The sequence below is a fragment of the Zea mays genome, chromosome 6, assembly GCF_902167145.1.
Source record: "Zea mays cultivar B73 chromosome 6, Zm-B73-REFERENCE-NAM-5.0, whole genome shotgun sequence".
Taxonomy (NCBI): domain Eukaryota; kingdom Viridiplantae; phylum Streptophyta; class Magnoliopsida; order Poales; family Poaceae; genus Zea; species Zea mays.
Window position 1 is genome coordinate 168,934,306 of NC_050101.1, and position 18,890 is coordinate 168,953,195.

The 18,890-nt window shown below is 43.0% G+C and overlaps 2 protein-coding genes across 3 annotated transcripts; both read left to right on the forward strand.

Annotated features, from left to right (window-relative positions):
* The first annotated feature begins 555 nt into the window (after positions 1 to 555).
* On the forward strand, positions 556 to 13,882 carry LOC103631592 (protein RNA-directed DNA methylation 3). The gene is made up of 21 exons (XM_020539610.2): positions 556 to 899; positions 3,258 to 3,502; positions 3,594 to 3,749; positions 4,266 to 4,424; positions 4,532 to 4,615; positions 5,336 to 5,403; positions 5,511 to 5,891; positions 5,972 to 6,020; positions 6,093 to 6,245; positions 6,573 to 6,722; positions 6,797 to 6,854; positions 6,929 to 7,087; positions 7,153 to 7,189; positions 7,337 to 7,395; positions 7,666 to 7,717; positions 9,422 to 9,471; positions 10,413 to 11,765; positions 12,004 to 12,048; positions 12,155 to 12,265; positions 12,370 to 12,420; positions 12,542 to 13,882. The coding sequence occupies exons 1-21, from the start codon at positions 647 to 649 to the stop codon at positions 13,669 to 13,671; spliced, it is 4,803 nt and encodes a 1,600-aa protein (XP_020395199.1). The 5' UTR covers positions 556 to 646; the 3' UTR covers positions 13,672 to 13,882.
* A 2,990-nt stretch (positions 13,883 to 16,872) lies between these two features.
* On the forward strand, positions 16,873 to 18,890 carry LOC103630572 (GDSL esterase/lipase At5g45910). 2 transcript variants are annotated; one of them, XM_008651618.4, is made up of 5 exons: positions 16,873 to 17,327; positions 17,439 to 17,669; positions 17,773 to 17,936; positions 18,043 to 18,340; positions 18,433 to 18,890. In XM_008651618.4, the coding sequence occupies exons 1-5, from the start codon at positions 17,075 to 17,077 to the stop codon at positions 18,663 to 18,665; spliced, it is 1,179 nt and encodes a 392-aa protein (XP_008649840.1). In that variant the 5' UTR covers positions 16,873 to 17,074; the 3' UTR covers positions 18,666 to 18,890. The 2 variants fall into 2 exon arrangements, with proteins under 2 accessions (XP_008649840.1, XP_008649841.1); XM_008651619.4 differs by having other exon boundaries at positions 18,043 to 18,335.

Below are 18,890 nucleotides of genomic sequence, written 5' to 3' on the forward strand. Positions count from 1 at the left end.
TTTTGTCACTCTCAATTTTGGCTGCCTGTTATTATGCCATCCCGTGTCTATGACTGGTGGGACCGTCTGTGTCTATGATTTGTGGGTCCGATGGCATACTGGCGAAGCCCACAAATGATAATGGCAAAATTGCCAATGGCTCGACTTGTAACAGATATACATTTAGTTTTTTACATTTTGCCCCAGGAGTAGACAATAACTTAGATTACTCTCTCTAATCTTCATCTCTCTGGCTCTACGTCGTTTAGAGACATCTTAGGTGGCCTGCCGATTCCAAGACACACCCTAGGATATTTTCTCCCCAATAGGGTTCCTCTCGGGAGTGCCGCCCCTGCGCACGCGCGGACCATCCGACCAACAGACACGGAACATCCGACTCGTCTTACAGAAACCATAGCCCCTACACCAGATCACGGACCGTCCGACTCTTGATCACATACCGTTCCTACCTCCACATAGAGCATCGTCGTCAGTTTTCATCGCAGTGATTAGCGTCTGGTTCGACGACAACACTACCCCCTAAATAACGGGACAAGGTTAATTTTTCTCTGACCGGGAGTCCGGGAGTGGTTAAAAGGCCACCTCCACCTCGGTCGAGTCGCGTCGTCTTCCATTCCCCACTCCGCCACTTGCTGCTCCCTTCGCCATGGCTGTGAAGGGCAAGGGCAAGCAGGTGGCCCCCGAATCCCCTGGCCCAGGCGGCGGCGGGGCCTCAGGGGCCGGCGGGAAGCGGCGGAAGGCCTCCGGCGACACGGGAGAGGGACCCTCGTCGTCCTCTGCCGCGAAGCGCCGCCGCCGCGCCGGGGTCCTCCAGTTCGTGGACGACGTTGCCGGCGTCGACGACGATAATGAGGACGAGGACGAGGACGAGCTCGAGTCCGAGGATGACCCCGATGATGGTGAGTACGGATTCGGTTCGGTCCTTAAGGCGTGCATGAGACGTGGATGGGTCGAATGGATCCATCTGGAGTTTTGTGTTATGCGCAATGTGGACTATCTGGGCGGATAGTTACCTAGGTTTTGATCTGTGTTAACATGTTTTTTTTGGTTCCCCTTCTTAACGACAGGAATACTTATACTTATACAGCACTGTAGAAATTGCACCTCTTTTCTAAAAGTTGTAGAATCCGATATTCTAGTAGTGTGCTAGTTGCACTAGATCGAAAGCATCCCTATTTGGTAATAGATAGAAATGTGAATTCTGTTGGTTTTGGAGTTAGTCCTTGAGCAAAATGTGCTGACTGACCTTTGTTACACAAGGTCGTGCTTTCATGTGGTTAACATTATTACAACACATCTTTAAAATGTAGTGCATTTCGTGCGACACACTAGGAAACTATGCAGCAATCAGAACATTTGCTGTTTTTTTGCAGAACATGTTTTGCACAAAATGTATTAGTCGAGTATGCCAAGGTCTATTTTTTTGGGTGGTGGTGGTGGGGGGGGGGGGTGTTCAGAATACAATAATCCTATGAGAGTAACGAGGATCTTTATGAATCATTTTTTACCTGGAAGGTCAACCTGCCATTTTCTTAACAAGACTGTGATGGAGCAGTGTAAGCAGAAGGACGCTCACATGGTTTATGACAAAGTGTCAAGGAATGTTACGTGGTGAGCTTTGGATAAACATAAAGTTTTAACGAAGTATGTTGGATTAAGTACATGTACAACAATGCTGTGACTAGTGTTTAAATCAGTGATGGGGTCACAGATTGCATTTCAATTCAAGTAAGACTGTATCAAGGGTCAATTGTGAGCCTTTACCTTTTTGCCTTGGTGGATGAGGTTACAAGTGATGGGGACATAGATGGCATTCCGATAGAATATAACCATATCAAGGGTCAGCTTTGAGCCTTTACTTTTTTGCCTTGGTGGATGAGATTAGAAGGGACATACAAGGGGATATCCTTTGGTGTATGTTTTTTGTGGACGATGTAGTACTAGTTGATGAAAGTCGGGCATGAGTAAATAGGAAACTAAAGTTGTGGTAAGAGACTCTGGAGTTTAATGGTTTTAGACTCATACATGAGATGTGACTCAGGAGATGCTAGTTTGGAAGGTCAAGTGGTGCTCAGGAAGGACACCTTTCAGTATTTAGGTTCAATGCTACAGAGAGATGAGGATATTAATAAAGATGTTAGGCATAGAATCAAAGCAGTGTGGAGGAAGTGACACCAAGCATCTAGTGTTCTATGTGGCAAGAGGGTGTCGTAGAAGTTAAAAGGTAAGTTTTATACCTGCTACTTGCTATGTTGTATGGTGCAGAATATTGGCCTACAAAAAGACGTCAGGTTTAGCAGTTAAGTGTTGCGGAAATGCATATGTTGTATTGGATTTGTGGTCATACAAAAAAGGATTGAGTCTGGAACGATGCTATACATCATAGGCTAGAGGTAACACCAATTGAAGAAAAGTTCGTCCAAGACCGATTGGGATGGTTTGGACTTGTTCAACGGAGACCTCTAGAGACACCAGTGCATAGTGAGATCCTAAGGCTCCATAATAATGGGAAGAGATGTAGGGGAATGTCGAAATTGACATGAGAAGAGATGTAAAAAGAGAATTGAAAGGGTGTAATATGCTCAAAGATTTTAGCCATGAATAGGAGCGAATGGAAAACAACTATCTACGTGCCTGAATCTTGATTTTGGATTTTGTTGGGTTTTAACTCTAGCATACCCCAGTGTGCTTGTGACAAAAAACTTTGTTGTTGTAGTAGTAGTAAAATTTAGCAATCGGCCAATATGTACCATTCAAAATCAGCTTCACCTTGTGCTCTTTTGTGTCATTTGATGTGCAATTTGGATATAAGCAGTATTACCTGGATACATGTGTTCATTTTTTTTCTGATTCCAACGCCGTGCACTCGCGTCAGTTTTCGACCTTTCTCAGTGTCATCAAGCAGTTACGCCTTAAAGCAAACTACCATTGCACTTTGACTTAGACCGTGTCCAGCTGCTCCAGCAGGTTACCCATATAGCCACCCAAAATACTGTTTTGCACTGTAGACCGCACTGTTCGCAACTTCGCATAGTGAAGTTTGAAATAGGAGATGAGATGAGAGATAGGGTGGATAAGCTGCTGGTGATAGTCTTAATGTTGTTATCAGTTATCTGGCTGCCTAGGATCTATGTTCTAAACTCATCATTGCACTAATGTCATTTCATACTCTTTGACCATAAATGTATTTGAAGGTTTTATTGCCTAGTGATTGTCACAATCTTCTGCTCATGTGATCTTCTTTATGTCAACTGCAGGTTTCTTTACTGGTGGGGAACATGCAGAAAAACTGAGTCACAAAAGAACTGAAAGGTCACACCCTCTTCCATTTCTTGTAAAGGAAGAGGAGCTTAGTGGCGATGAGCTTGAGGAATTTATCAAGAATCGATACAGTAATCGTGTGAAATATGCTGCTGATCGGAGCTATTCTAGAGAAGACGATGACATTTTCCCCATGGATTGTGCACTCAAGGAGCCTACTATTTGGAGAGTTAAATGCATGGTTTGTGATTGCCAAACCCTTGACTTGGGCACTTGGCATTGATTGACTAGCATTTGCTGTGCATGTGCTGATTTGTTTAACTGCTTTCCAGGTTGGGCGTGAGCGCCAAATGGCCTTCTGCTTCATGCAAAAATTTGTTGACCTGCGAAAAATTGGTACCAAAGTGCCAATTATCACAGCATTTGCACTTGATCACATAAGAGGGTTTGTTTTTGTTGAAGCGGAGAAGGCCGGTTATGTTACAGAGGTACACAATCTGTTCCTTTTACATCAAGAGAATTTTTTCATGTATACTAGAAAGTAGAAAGCATGCTGATTGACATGTAGTGCGATGCTTATTATGTTATAGCTGTTTTGTGTAACATACTCCCTCCATTCCAATCCAAATTATAAGGTGTTTTGTCTTCTCTATACATTGTTTTTACTATGTATGAAAACATAGTGTATATCTAAGTGGATTGCAAAAACTACATATATCTAAAAAACCAAAACGTCTTATAATTTGGAATGAAGGGAGTATAGTGTAATATTTAAGATTGAAAATCATGATTCTTTTATGTGGCATAGTTTAGCTTTGCTTTTCTCATTTTGTACTAACTCCAAGTTTTACTACTTCATTGGAAAGAGAGGATCTTTTTAATTGTAAAAAGTATTTTTACATTTTAGTGAACACAATGTTTTTATTTTCTATTAATATATCTATTATATGCTTTGTATTTTGGCTGTAAAATGGTTCACTGACCATAGACATCCCATTGTACAGGCATGCAAAGGGTTTTGTAGTGTGTACACAAGCAGAATTACTTCTGTTCCTGCAACTGAAGTTCCTAGCTTGTTATCCAGCCGTACGAAACCATTTGAAATCTCTCGTGGTACATGGATACGCATGAAGAATGGTAACTATAAAGGTGATCTGGCACAGGTATGATATAATGTGTTTGTGCATTTTTTCTTTTCTGGGAGCATCACCCTCCTTCATATGATTCATTTTCGATGTTCTTACATCACTATTTTCCTGTGACTTTTTAGGTCGTTAACATGGATTCTGGACGGAAAAAAGTGATGATAAAAATTATACCCAGAGTTGACCTCCATGCTATTTCGAAAAAATTTGTAATGCTCTTATACTTTTGCATTAAAAATGACATTGAATTGATTTGCTTTCTCTATTTATTCAAGCTACTTGAATTTATTTTGTTTCTGGCCATGATTAAGTAGGATATAGATATCTGGTATCTGGGGGACTTTTGCTTCAAACTGTGAGACATCTCTGGAATATAGATGCACCAATAGTATTGTGTTCTACAGTAGATATAACTAGGAGCATACCCACACGTTGTTGTAGGAATTGCTGTTAATTTGGAATGAAATTAGAATCAATATGGTTACTTCTTTGAAAGGATAAACTATTATAAGTAAATTAGAATACATATAATTACTTATATAAAATGATAAACTATTATAGATAATGTTGTGGATGGTGTGGCACGGATGTGGACAACTAAATGCATGTTAGTGGGTGATGTGTCGTGATGGCGTGGATATCATAATTGCATGTGCTAATGAGCTGTAATTACATGTGATAGTGGACTGCCGAGGTGGACAGCTTGCATGTCGAGATAGAATGCTAGTGGGGTTCTATATTTACTGAATGTATTTTCCCTGGATTGATCAACTGATTATATAACTGCTTGTTTGTCAGCCCAACATTGTTTGGCTCCCATGTGCTTGTGAACAACCATCTGTTTCCACCTTTCTCCTTTGACAGTTTTTGTTTTGGCAGCACCCTGTGTTGCTTATTACTTAACTTATCTCATACTTCGGTCTTTGCAGGGTGGTGCAGTTTCACTAAAAGAAGCTGCAGTTCCTGCCCCACGGTTGATCAGCTCCCAAGAACTTGAGTAATTTTTTCCTTACTTCTGAAAGCTTCCTTGTCCTACATCCATTAAACTTCTATTTTATTTTAACCAGTCTTGACACAGTTTCCAAACTGTTATTTGTCATGCAGGTTCTTCAGGCCTCACATTGAAATAAAGCGCGATCGTCAGACTGGCGAAGTTTTTGAAGTACTTGATGGTTTGATGTTCAAGGATGGATTTCTGTATAAAAAGGTTGCACTTAGTTCTTTGATTTATTGGGGGATACAACCGACAGAAACAGAGCTTTTGAAATTCTCTTCTAGTCCAAGCAATAGAGCTTCTGCTGATGACCTGGATTGGCTCTCCGGCATGTATGGTTCTAAGAAAAGGAACCTTCCAGCAGAACGAGATATGAAGTCATCATCTTCTAAAATAAAATCCTCCAAAGCACCAGACCTTAAAGGGTCAACTTCTACTGAAAATTATGACGACAATGATGAATTCAACCTTCATGATCTTGTACTCTATGGGTGAGTGTGTTCCATGGTTTTTTTTATCATTGTCCACTAACTACGGATTTCATCCTTATATTTTATTTCCTAACGAGCAGGCGAAAAGATTTTGGTGTGATCATTGCTGTTGAGAAAGATGGTTTTAGGGTAATTAATAATCTTATAATGCACAATTCAATTTTATATTCTTAATTTTCTCTAAGAATGGGTTCTGTGTAGATACTAAAGGGTGGTCCCGAAGGATCTGCGGTGACAGTGAGGAAGCAGGATATTAAGAAAGGCTGTGTAGACAAAATGTTTACAGCTGTTGATCATCATAAAAAGACGATATCCATTAATGACACTGTTAATGTTGTGGAAGGGCCATTTCAGGTGAAAATTGAACTATTAATCTGACATGGATCTGCTTTTGGCCTCTCATTTTGTAAGCAATATGGGAATTTATGTGTCTTTTTTACTTTTATTTCAAGGAAACCTTCATTTTTTATCTTTTAAAAAACCTGGTGTGGATTCTTTCACTGAGTATTGCCAATGATAGTTTTAACATTATGCGTGTATTAGTAGTGCTACATTGTTCTTATCTGTTATTGCAATAACAGGTAGCACACTTTTGAATTCCAGCATATGTGTTTTTGGAGTATTCAAGAATACTGTTTATTCCATTTAGCACACTTGTAGTTTGATTAAATATATTTGCAGGGTAAGCAAGGGCTCGTTAAACACTTGTACTTGGGAATACTGTTTATTTTTAATGAAAGTGAAAGTGAGAACTGTGGGTTTTTCTGTGCTCAAAGTGGGTCATGCGAAAAGATACGGAAGGGTCTGGGAAGCTCTACTACTGAAAATTCGGTATGCAGATATGGGTATCTACTTGTCAATGAATTGAGGATGTTCTTTGTGTGACTTTGCTTTCTATGTATCAGGACTTTCCAACTCCCATGTTTTCTGAACCTGCTTATGAGCAAAATGAGCATAGGAACAGTAAGTGTTTCTTGTTTTCTTCTGTAATATTTTCTGCATGTAAGTACATTGTTCTGATTTCCTTCATAATACAGCTGAAGGGCCTTACAGGAGCACCAGAGAACAACTTTTCTCTATTGGGCAGATGCTGCGCATTAGAAAGGGTCCTTTGAAGGGCTACCTCTGTCGAGTAGTTAGGATATTTCGGAATGATGTGACTGTTAAGCTAGACTCTCTACTGAAAATTGTTACAGGTTGGTTAGCTTACCTATTGTTGGACTTGTTGTTTGTACAATGACTGACTTCTCCATGTGTGCAGTACAAGCTGATCTTCTTTCAGTCCCAGCTAATAGGGGGTAAGCAATTGAAGCATGTTACAGTTTTCTTTCCTTTGCCGCTTATGCTGTAAATCCTGTAATGCAATTGCACCATCATTAGGCCAAAGTACGGTATCACTTCCAATCTTCCATATTAGCTTCTCACTATGTTACATGGCCTACCAGGGATAACTTGTCTGGTGCTCCAGCTAGTAAATTTGGAAGTCAAGATACACCCTTCTTCGGTAAGTGTGAGATAATACTTTTTGTAGAGTTTTGGGTTTGTCTTGGATCAGTTTACATTGTAAACAGGAAAACTCCAAATATTTTACTGCTAGCCTGCTGATTGCTGTATATTAAAAAGGCGTTTGCTCCATTGAGGGATGAGTTACTTTCTTTTAATGGAAAAGCTGAATTTAGGAGGTTTATACCTTACAAGATTTGAGTTCTTTGTTCTCTTATACTGCTGGATTGATGTTTAAATGATCAGACTTGTTACTTTCATTGATTATTAGGGTCAGAAGCAGGCAAAACTTCATGGGACAGGGGGTTGCCATCATTTGGCAGGTACGTTTTGTACTTCCACTTTTTTGTTGTTTGCTTGTACATCTAGAACTTAGAAACCGGGAACTTCGATACTCTTATGTTGTATATATTACCACAACATTATTTTCAGAATTATGAATCACTGTACCCATATTGCCAAACCAATGTCCTATATTGGTGATAGATACATAGATCCCATTTATCTCTTCAGCCCTCCTAATCTGATAGCGGACTACAACTCATAGCTTTCTTGGACCATTTGCTCATCATCTTCCTTTCTGTACTGCTTGGATTCCTAATTCTGCCTGAACTTTCTCAAACAATTGGTCATGCCTTTTCCTAGCTGAACTACTCTTCCTCGCTCCCTAATGTATGTCCTGTTGTCCACAACAGCCAACAATGATCTTCCTTACTCATTTGTGCTGTTACTGCACGTACTGCTAGGGTCCTAGTCCATAGGGATGGCAATGGGTCGGGGTTGGGTTCAGGTGGAGCAAAAACCTGTCCGCGATCGCACCCGCGGTTGCAATTTCAAACCCGCACCCGAACCGGTTGGGTTTCTGGTGGGTTTCGGGTCACCCGCGGATTTTTACTTAGTGTGAATGTTTAAACAATAATTCAGCTATAAACAATTAATTACCAACAATATTTGAATTATATCTACATATTTTTAAGCCTTCTCATATTGAGCATCAACAAAACATTTCATGAATTAGTAGCCAATTTACTTATTCAAAATAATTACCATTGTATCTTAACCATTTTTGTACAAAATAAAGAATAAACTAAATTTCGGGGCGGGTACGGGTCACCCCCGGGCTGAAATAGAAACCCACACCCGCAAAACTTCGGGTCGGGTGCGGGTTACACCTGCGGGTCAAAATCTTCACCCATACCCACACTGTCGGGTCGGGTATCTGTCGGGTTTCGGGTTTGCGGGTTAAATTGCCATCCCTACTAGTCCATGAAAGATGTACGTAAAAAGACGACAAGATATACAATAACCCTTCACTTGAAATTAGGAATAAATGCTGTCGAGTTGTACATAAAAAGAAGACAAGATATACCGGAACCCTTCATTTGAGATTAGGAATAAATGTAGTCATGACCCTCTTTTTGTAGCCACATGGAGTTCTAAATTACCCCAAAAGCTAGGAACCGATTTTCTTTATTTTGTGCTTATTTAAGCCTGCCTTGATTCCACATGGTTAAGAAAAGATTATCTTTGCTTTACAGTATGGATTATTTAAGATATATTGCCTTGTGCCTTTGTGATGTTTGCTTTTGCACTTTCCCTTGTCTGCTAGGTCTAGGATTGGTTTTGTTAACTAGAGATCTTTTCCTGGGCGTTTACACCTATTCCATTTTGAAGCTAAGCTCGTTTTTTAGTACTAAGCATATCATATATTACTTGTTACTTGCCAATATGTAGATAAGTGAGTGTAAAAAGTAATGTCAGACCGTGGCTATTGAATCGTCGAGGTTGTGTTAGTGAGCTGCTCTGTGGGTCTACCTTTTGCCCAAAGATGTAGTTGTTAGTTTCCTTTTAACTACGTGTTTATATCTGGTCCAATTTCTGAACAAAACAAAGATGCTAAATTCTTTCTCATTTGTCTCATTCCTCTTCGCTCATGTAAAGCATCACTTGGAGGAATAGATGCTCTGAACTAATCTTTATTGTAATTATATATCTTTTTATTCACCAAAATGTTTGATGGGCTGCAGTGACTCATGGCAACCCTTTTCAAGTTCCACGCTACCAGTCCAGAATGCAGGTAATATTTAGTTTTGTTATTTATTTGTGTCACCACTCTTTTTTTGCGCCTTTATTGCAATGATTTTTTTGTTTCATCATTCTTAGGGAAAAGCATTACATTATTATCTGTTCAGATGCTTGCTATGTGAAACCTTCAAAAAAGGTTTAGTGGATCATATCCCTAGGAACGAAATGATGGAACGACTCTATTAATTTGGTGAGGATTGAACTAATGTGGGATTAAAAGAGGCATGGTCCATTAATCAAGATTTCTTCCAAGCTTTTGAATTTATTTTATTAAAAAGTGTATACAAATGGTACACTTTTCATGTGGTTTAGCCGTTTAGACTTCTCTCGTGGGTTTGGTTTAGACATTTGCTGCACTTGCAACTTGTTGAAATAAGTGACTTCTGCACCTTTTCATTTCTGGAGCAGAAGCAGGAGTTGCTTCCTATTCATCTTACACAAAGTACGTCACTCCTTACCCAAACAAATTGAGATATGTTAGAGATGAGACCCGACAAGTGCCCACATTAACCAAAAAGTATTGCAAAATTATAAAATAGTGATCTAATTCTACTGATATCAATGTTATGTTCGGTTGTCCACGGCTCCACGCTCACCATTGCGAACAAACCAAGGAAACCGAACATTGACGCAAAAGAAACGATAAGTCAATCCACAACTCCAAATGTAAATTAAATGTTCGACTTAGATTAGTTATACCCTCCAGGACTTGCACTCTGAAACCAGTCATTATACATGGACCTAAATTGTGAAATGGATGCCCCTGAAGCCCTGGGCATACATCATGAAACAGGGGTAGTAAAAGAAATTTAGGTTGATGGTTCTTGCAGTATTGCACATATTGTCATTTACGCTTATTAAATAGGCTAAGCACCTTTGCCAGTATTTGAGGTTTTCACAGTTTAGCTGGGTGTGGAACTTGTACATTTTCAGGTGCAGAATCAGAAGCTGATCCATGGTGTAAGAAAACTTCTGCTGAAGATGATTCTGATCCATGGGGTAAGAAAACAGACGGTGATTCTGATCCGTGGGGTAAGGAAGCGGTATCTGCTGCTGACGGTGATTGCAATCCATGGGGTAAGGAAACAGTACCTTCTGCTGCTGGTGATTCTGATCCATGGGGTAAGAAAGTGTTTTCTGCTGATGGTGATTCTGATCCATGGGGTAAGAAAGCAATATCATCAGCTGTTGAAGTTTGGAACACTAGTGCCACACAAAAGGAAGGTTCTAGTGGCAATGCATGGGACAAACAAGCTGGAGTTGGTGGATCTGATGCTGCTGGCAGCTCCTGGGACAGAGCGGTTGTCAATAAGGAGAGTGAAAAGAGTGACAACTGGGGAGAGGCTTGCAGGGTTATGGACATGGGAACTGGAGCTGACACAGACCCTTGGGGAAGCAAGGTCAAAGCAGTAGATATGGAAGGACCAAATAGCTGGGAAAAGGCTACAATGCCTCCAGACAATAAGCTGGAGGATGTCAGCCAAGGATGGAACCAACATAAGGGCAACTCAACTGAAGACCAAGCAAAAGACAATGTTTCTAAAGATGAGGACAACAATAGGGCTTGGAGCAGTTCTTTGCCTGTCACTGAAGATGGTACCTGGGGCAAATCAAAAGACGACAACTGTGATGGAGCAGGTGGTGCAGGAGGTTGGGATGCTTCTGTTGCCAACTGGAACAAATCATCCGTTCTGGCTGATGCACAGGATGAGGGTTGGGGAAAAGGAAATTGGTCATCTGCTAAGTCTGAAGAAACAAACAATGAAATTGGAAATTGGAACAAAGCTGGAGCTTCGGACCAAGCTGGACCGAAATCTTTTGGTGGTGATGGTTGGAACAAGGGTGGTGATCAGAATAGCAGTTGGAACAGTCCTGGAAATTTTGGAGGTGGGCGTGGCTTTGGGCGAGGACGAGGGAGAGTTAGGGGTCGGGAATCTGGAGATTTCAATGGCAGAAATGATCAAGGAAATTGGAAGAATTCATGGGGTGGTGACAATGCTGAAAAATCTTCTTGGAGGTCTGATAATCAGGTAGACAATGAAGCTGGAGATTCTGGTGGATATAGGGGACGGGGAAGAGGAGGAAGGGGGCAATATGGAGGACGAGGAAGAGGGAGAGACAATGGTTGGAGAAATGGTGATGGACCAAAATGGGGTGGTGGAGATAATTGGAACGCTACAAATCCACCAAGTAATCAGCCTTGGAGTAGCAGTGGAGGCACCAAGTCATATGGTCAAAATCAGCCTTCCACTTGGAATAATCCAGAGGATAACAAACCATCTGTAGGTCAGTAACCTGTTTAATTTCTACCTCTTGTTTCCCTGTTAAAGTTTCAAGCTACTATTTCTAAATGGCATCTTGAACACGCTTCTGAATTTTTTTGATTTGCCTAAGGCTCCAGCTCCAGCTTGTGTAAAGCAGAAACTGGTCCTCAAGCTGAGAGCTATCAATATTAAAATAAAATAATTGACATTCTTGCAGTCCATTTTATGCTACAGAGCATTTATTTATATTACTCTTGTAGGTGAACAAGGTGATCCTTGGGCAAGCAAGGTGTCTTCTACTGAAGGTGATTAAGAAGCAATCAGCAACCTTTTTTTCTGTGTTTAGTGTTTCTACCTGTAGTTTTCCTCTGAGCTTCCTAATTCACTTGCTTTCTTGTGGGCTCTTTGCAGGTAAAGGACAACAGAATGATTCTTGGTCAAGTAAGATGACTTCTCGTGGTGCTGAGGATACCAGCGGTGGCTGGGACAGCAAGGAGAAGGGCTCTTCCTGCAATGGTGGGGGTAAGTGGGAAAAATGCTGGTAGCGTTGAGTAAAGCAAATTTCTTATTCTACGCACTTGTAGTTGTAGTTACTACTTGGATCTTATTCACGCCGTCATGTGTAGGTGAAGGACTACAAAATGATCCATGGGCAAACAAGATTGGTTCTAACGAAGGTACTCAAGGGACTATCTGAATGGTTGACATCGGTCGCTTCGCTTGGCCGGACCATTTTAAGCTGAACAGCAGTGTTATCTGTTCTGGGTCTCTTGCTGAACTTTTATTTGATTTTTGTAGGTAAAGAACAAGAAGCTGATCCTTGGGCCAGCAAGATGTCTTCTGCTGTGGGTGCTGATGACAAGAATGGTACCTGGGACACGACAACAAAGGGCACTCTATCTAACGAAAAGGCTGACGACCCTTGGAATAGTAAGCGGGGTAATGATGATGACAGCAAGAAAACTGACGCCTGGGGTGCTGGCTCGTCAGGTGGGAATCAGGAATCTTCTTGGAGTAAACCTATTTTCTCTCTGGGGGATCAGGAACCTACTTGGAACAACCCAAGGTTTGGTGACGATGACAATGTAAATAATAGAGGTGGGTTTGGACGCGGAAATCAAGGCAGAGGGAGAGGAAGGAGTTTTGGTGGTGGTGGTGGTGGATCATCATGGAATGAAAGCAACAAAAACGGTGAATCAGGTGGGGGAAGGTCTGGAGAACCATGGAACAGAAGGGGTTTTGATGGCGGCAGAGGAAGAGGCCGCTTTGGGCGAGGTGACCGCAATCAAGGCAACAACTTGGGGTCAGGAGATGGTGGCAGCTGGGGCTCTGGCAGGGGAAATGGTGGTGGCCGTGGTGGTTACAGGAACTGGAACGATAACAACGAAAGAAGGCCCTTCGGTCAAGGTGGTGGCTGGTCTCAGTCTTCCGACTGGAATGCCAACAAAGGAAGTGGCGAAGGAAATCAAGCTTTCTCGAAGAGCAAGCCCAGCTGGGACGCGCAGAACGCCTCTGGTGGAGATGACCAGGCAGGAAAGAAGAGTGACACAGACAACTCCTGGAGCCAGAACCGATCATCTCCATCTATCCTGGGTCAGCCAAGCGGTGATGCTAATAACAAGTCTAGCGCTTGGGACGGCGCTCCCAACGGAGGAGCTGGCAGGGGAGGTTCAGGTTCTTGGGGAAAGAGCGACGAGGATGGCTGGAACTCGTCGTCGGGAGGATCAGCCAGAGAGAAGCCTTCGTGGGGTGGTGGGGCAGAAGCTCCTCCCAGGAAGGAGGACGACGGCGCATGGGGCAAAGGCGGCGAGGGGAGCCGGAGCCTAGGAGGAGGAGGAGAGGGTGGTAGCAGCAGTTCCTGGGATAAACCGGCAGATGGTGCATGGAGCGGCAACAACAAGGGTGGCAGTGGCAGTGGTGGGTGGTAACTGGTAAGCTTGCGACTTATTGGCGCTGACTGCATGTAAATATTGTGCCCGCGCTGTGTGAACTGTTCTGGTGCGTGTCTAGTTCGTATCAGTTACTTGGCCATGCGTACTCTAAACTAAAATAAAACATGGCTTGTGACTGTGACTAGTTAAATGTAGCCTGTTGCTGACAGTAATTAGGTGCCTTAACTTTCAGAAACTCATTTGTTAGCATCCTCGATTCCTAGACCTACGAATTAAAAAAAATCCGACGTGCTAGCAGATGCAGCACCATTTGCTTGTGCTGGATAAAATTGTCTACCTAACAGAAACAACCGTGTTTCTCATGTCATGGACCGACTGAGACCGACCATTGTTCCAACTTCCAAGTGGGTTTTCCAAGCGTGGTTCCTACTCGGTAGTTTGCCGCCCATTGATCCTTCATTCCATGCCGTCATCAAATAAGGCCCGTTTGGGCTTCGGTGACTAAATGTTAGTCATTTTTAGTCTCTAAAGAAGCAAATGGTATTTTTAGTCTCTAAAGAAGCAAATGGTGACCAAAGTGAGCTAACTAAACTTTAGTACTAAAAAGACTAAAGTAGGATTTTTACCTCACTTTCTTCTCTTTCTCGGTGCATCAGATAATCACTAATTAATATGGGTAATTAAGTCATTATTCACACCAATTAATACTCTTTAGTCTAATTTAGTCACTGGAACTAAACGTAGTACTTTAATGACTAAACTTTAAAGATATATTAGTCAGGTGACTACAGAAACCAAACGGAGCCTAAAACCTTCTACTACTACACTCTACGTATTATTGTTAAATAAAATAACCAAATGGAGACGATATGGCAAGGATAATCAGGGTACCTAGCTCTTCTTCGACGGGGACAACCAAGTGCAGTTTAAGCTTATGAACAATTCGCATCCTCTTTTGGTCACTCTGGTTATTCAAAACATTATTTCGAATTGTTTGCACGATAAATTGTACTGTTAGTAGAGTGGAGTTTGAATATGTAAGATAAGCTGCTGAAGATAACCTTAGACGTGGCTCGGCTCCCATGGTTTTACCTTTAGTAGGACTAGTATAGAAACGATTTCTTTCTGTCAATTCTCTTCACTAACGGTTTGTAGGCCACTAGGTCTCGGTTTATCCTTTTTCTAGAGCTCATACATCTGAGGACCGTTTCTCTCACCTTCAAGCGTTGCTCGTGCCTACAAATTTAGTTTACGAAATCCTCTCTACGGTGACAAACTGACAAATCAATTCTTATTTTTTTTCGTTCAATTGGCTCTTATTTTGATCAAACGTGAGATGTTTTAACTCTCCAAAAAAACAGAATAGTTCAAATTTTAGAATGCGCGGAGTACATAACAACGAGCCAATTAGGAGCCTCGGATAATTGAACTCAACTGGTTTCCAGGCCATAACGTGTTCGTGGATTTCTCCATGCTGGCTTGCTGTCTCAGGCGAGGTGAGCTCACGTGCAGGACAAATGTTAAAAGGTCGGATATAAATTAGAGAATTTCATCCAGTATAAAAGATTTAAAATATAAGATTTTTATATCAATATAGAATGGATTAATACTTGAAATTTAATATATTAATAGAGTAAATAATGAAGTGTGTTTATATATGTTTTAAGAGTTTTTATGACTTTCAGTAGATTGATTGTACGATTTGTACGAAGATTGCAAGAAGATTTGCACAACCATTTTTGTCCGTGATTATGGCGGCCCCTACCGGCGATTCCGGTGTGGATCAACAAGCTAGCCCCCGTACGACATGACTTTCTAGGGCACCCCACAAGGCGCACCAGCAAAGCAATGGATGGAAGGGACATCACAGGTTTCATAGGTAAATCAAAAGTGCATGCACACGTGCGCAAATAGAGATATCTTTATTTTTATGTTTTAAATATTTTTAAAAAATGTTTTGAGTTTTTTTTGACTAATCTACTTGATCATATCAATCTCTATAGCGCAATCAAATCTAAAGCCCTCTTTTGTAAGGCTCTTTCTAAAGCTCCTCCAATAGCTTCTAAAAACATCTACCAAATGGGGGCTTCTTTGCTAGTTTCTCCATAATCTTAGAGAGGAGCTGCCACAAAAACCGAGCGAAGCCGGGAGCCAAAAAAGATGCTTTTTCGACATTCACTTGTCCTCCCTCTTCCTAAAAATAGGAGGATTCGGTGGCCAACGCAGTATGAGAACTCATGGGAGGCTGAAAAGATCGCACAACAAAATCAAATAAGATCATACAAAATAGTGTTATATAAAATTCAAGTTCGTATGAATTCATGATATAGGTTGAACGGAATAAACTATATAAAAAAAACAAACATATCGTTCTTGTTGACCGAGGCAATAGTACCCTTCTAGTTTGGAGACGTTAAATCGTCGAATATTGATTTTATTATCAATAGTTGAATAATGATCTCATCATCAATTTATGTTCTTAATGCTGGATGTGCAACTAATACATCTAGATTAAATGCCCTTCCAACACTTGATTGTTCTGAAATTCTTGTTTGTTTAATAGACAAGTCGTTCATATTAGTATTGTCCTAACCATCAGTCGTGTAACCACTTAAAATCGATAGAAAAAATCTCGTCATTTATCTAAATAAAGAGGAGCAATAATCGTCAACTACTTATCTAATCTCCAATTCACACAATCAAAAGTGAATATTGTAATAATTTGTCAATCACATGAAAACAATATTCATCGACTTGTCGAATGTCGATTTCCTCAAAGGACCGGGGCGTCGAGAAAGGGCCAGCGTCGGACGATGTCGTTGGCTAAGAGTCAAGTCTCGTTGTTTCTCCAAGCTTGCTAACCACCGAGGACGCGTAAAAATTAAGGAGGACCATGGCCCACATTACTCTCTGTTCGTCCGCCTGGGAGGATCTATGTTTTCAACCAAGTGGTTTGCTCCTCAAGGATCATAAAGGAGATTATTTTCCTAGAGGCTTATAGGAATCCCCAAGATAATATCTATAAAAACATTGAATTTTTAATAAATATATTAGCTTATATAATATAAATTGTCTCGTATAAAAACCTCGTTTGATCTTGACATGGGTATGCATGAGGCTGGCTTTTGATCTGTAGCTGATTTTCTCCCTTTCCTATTAAAATATAAAATAATATACGTACAGCTAGCTAGCTCTTAAACCAGAGGCCGGGGCGACCTCTCCATCAGTTGACCAGAACGTGTGTTCGCGTGCATCTCCACGCCGCCATTGCATAGTAGCTGCATACAATCCTTGGGCCGCTTTCTCCCTAGCAAGTTGCGGCAGCAGCCACAAGGTTCAACAGGCATCTTTTGTTGAGCTTCTTAAATTCAACGACGCGCAAGGCAATTCTTCCCCCCCCCCCCAAAAAAAACACACGGTGCGGCGGAAGGAAGCAGCCATGGCGCTCACGCCTGTCTTGCTCCTCCTGCTGGCCTACTGCCTCTCGGGCGTGAGCTCATCTGCAGGCCCGCCGCCACGCAGCTTCACCTCCCTGTTCGCCCTCGGGGACTCGTACATCGACGCCGGCAACTTCGTGACCATGGCCACGCCGGTCGCTCCGGTGTGGGTCGACAAGCCTCCCTACGGCATGACCTTCTTCGAACGCCCGACGGGGCGCTTCAGCGACGGAAGGGTCATCGTAGACTTCGTAGGTAAAATAAGCAGCATGCATGGGCGAGCTGAGGCTTTGTGCGCACCACGGTTGTTTAATTCATTTAATTTGTCGATCTATATCTCGTGCGGCGTGTACGCGTTTCGATCAGCCGCGGCGCTTGGCGTCCCGTTCCTCCCGGCTTCGCTAGCCAACAGCTCGGACGACGACGTCGCGCGCCGCGGCGGCGTGAACTTCGCCGTCGGCGGCGCGACGGCGGTCGACGTCGCCTTCTTCGAGAGGAGACGGCTGGTGCCGTTCAAGCTGCTGAACAACTCGCTGGACGTGCAGCTGGGCTGGTTCGAGGAACTCGAGCCGTCCCTTTGCAACGCCACGGCGGAAAGTATGTATGCAGCAGCATCACACATGCGGTGCTCCTATTTTATACTACAGCTAGCGTTCCCTACTGATAACTAGTACCTGTTGTGCATGTTAATTGATTGCAGCTGCAGGTTCTTATGGTGGCGGACGGTGTTTCAGCAGATCGCTTTTCTTGGTGGGCGAGTTTGGGGTCAACGACTACACCTTCCTATGGACGGCGAACAAGACGGAGTCCGAGGTGATGGCGTTCGTGCCAAGAGTTGTGAGAACCATCGCCTCGGCCGTCGAGGTACGTACGTAACATATCGCCGCCGCAGTGATGTACAGTCAGTATATGGAGCGAGCGAGAGCTTTGATTTGCGTGGCATGCGTGCGTGCATGGCATATATCATCAGAGGCTCATCGTCCGCGACGGCGCGGCGCACGTCGTGGTGACGGGGAACCCGCCGATCGGGTGCTCGCCCACGCTCCTCACCCTGCTCCGCCGGACGAGCCGCCCCACCAGCGCGGCGGACGACGACGACTACGACCACATCGGCTGCCTGCGCGGCGTCAACGACGTGGCCAGGCACCACAACGCGCTGCTCGGCGCGGCCGTGGTCGGCCTCAGGGCCAGGCATCCCCGGGCCACCATCGTCTTCGCCGACTTCTACACCCCGATCCGTAGAATCCTGGAAAACCCCAACCAGTTCGGTAAAGAGAAGACGACTGACTACTCGAAATAGTCTCACAACTTCAATTTGGTGTGAAATAATTCATGCTGCGATCGACGTGCGTGCGTGCAGGGGTGGTGGTCAGTGACGTCCTGAAGGCGTGCTGCGGCACCGGCGGCGCCTACAACTGGAACGGCAGCGCCGTGTGCGGGATGCCGGGGGTGCCCGCGTGCGCCAACCCGTCGGCGTACGTGAGCTGGGACGGCGTACACTTCACGGAGGCCGTCAACCGCTACGTTGCCGAGGGGTGGCTCTACGGGCCCTACGCTCATCCGCCGATACTCAAAGCCATGCGACGGCCCTAGCCGCCCTACAAGCAGCAGCTCAGCTGCTGACAACAAATTAAAAAGAGATCAATATAACTGGCTGATTAAGGGTCTGTTTGTCTGTATAAGCTATGTAACAGCTGTTGCGCTGAGAAAACTCAAAGCTATTTGGTTGAAACAACTTTCAACAATCAATTTTGTAACAATATGATGCCTGCTTGGTTTCTCAAATAAACCGATTCGACAACATAACATCACCAACAA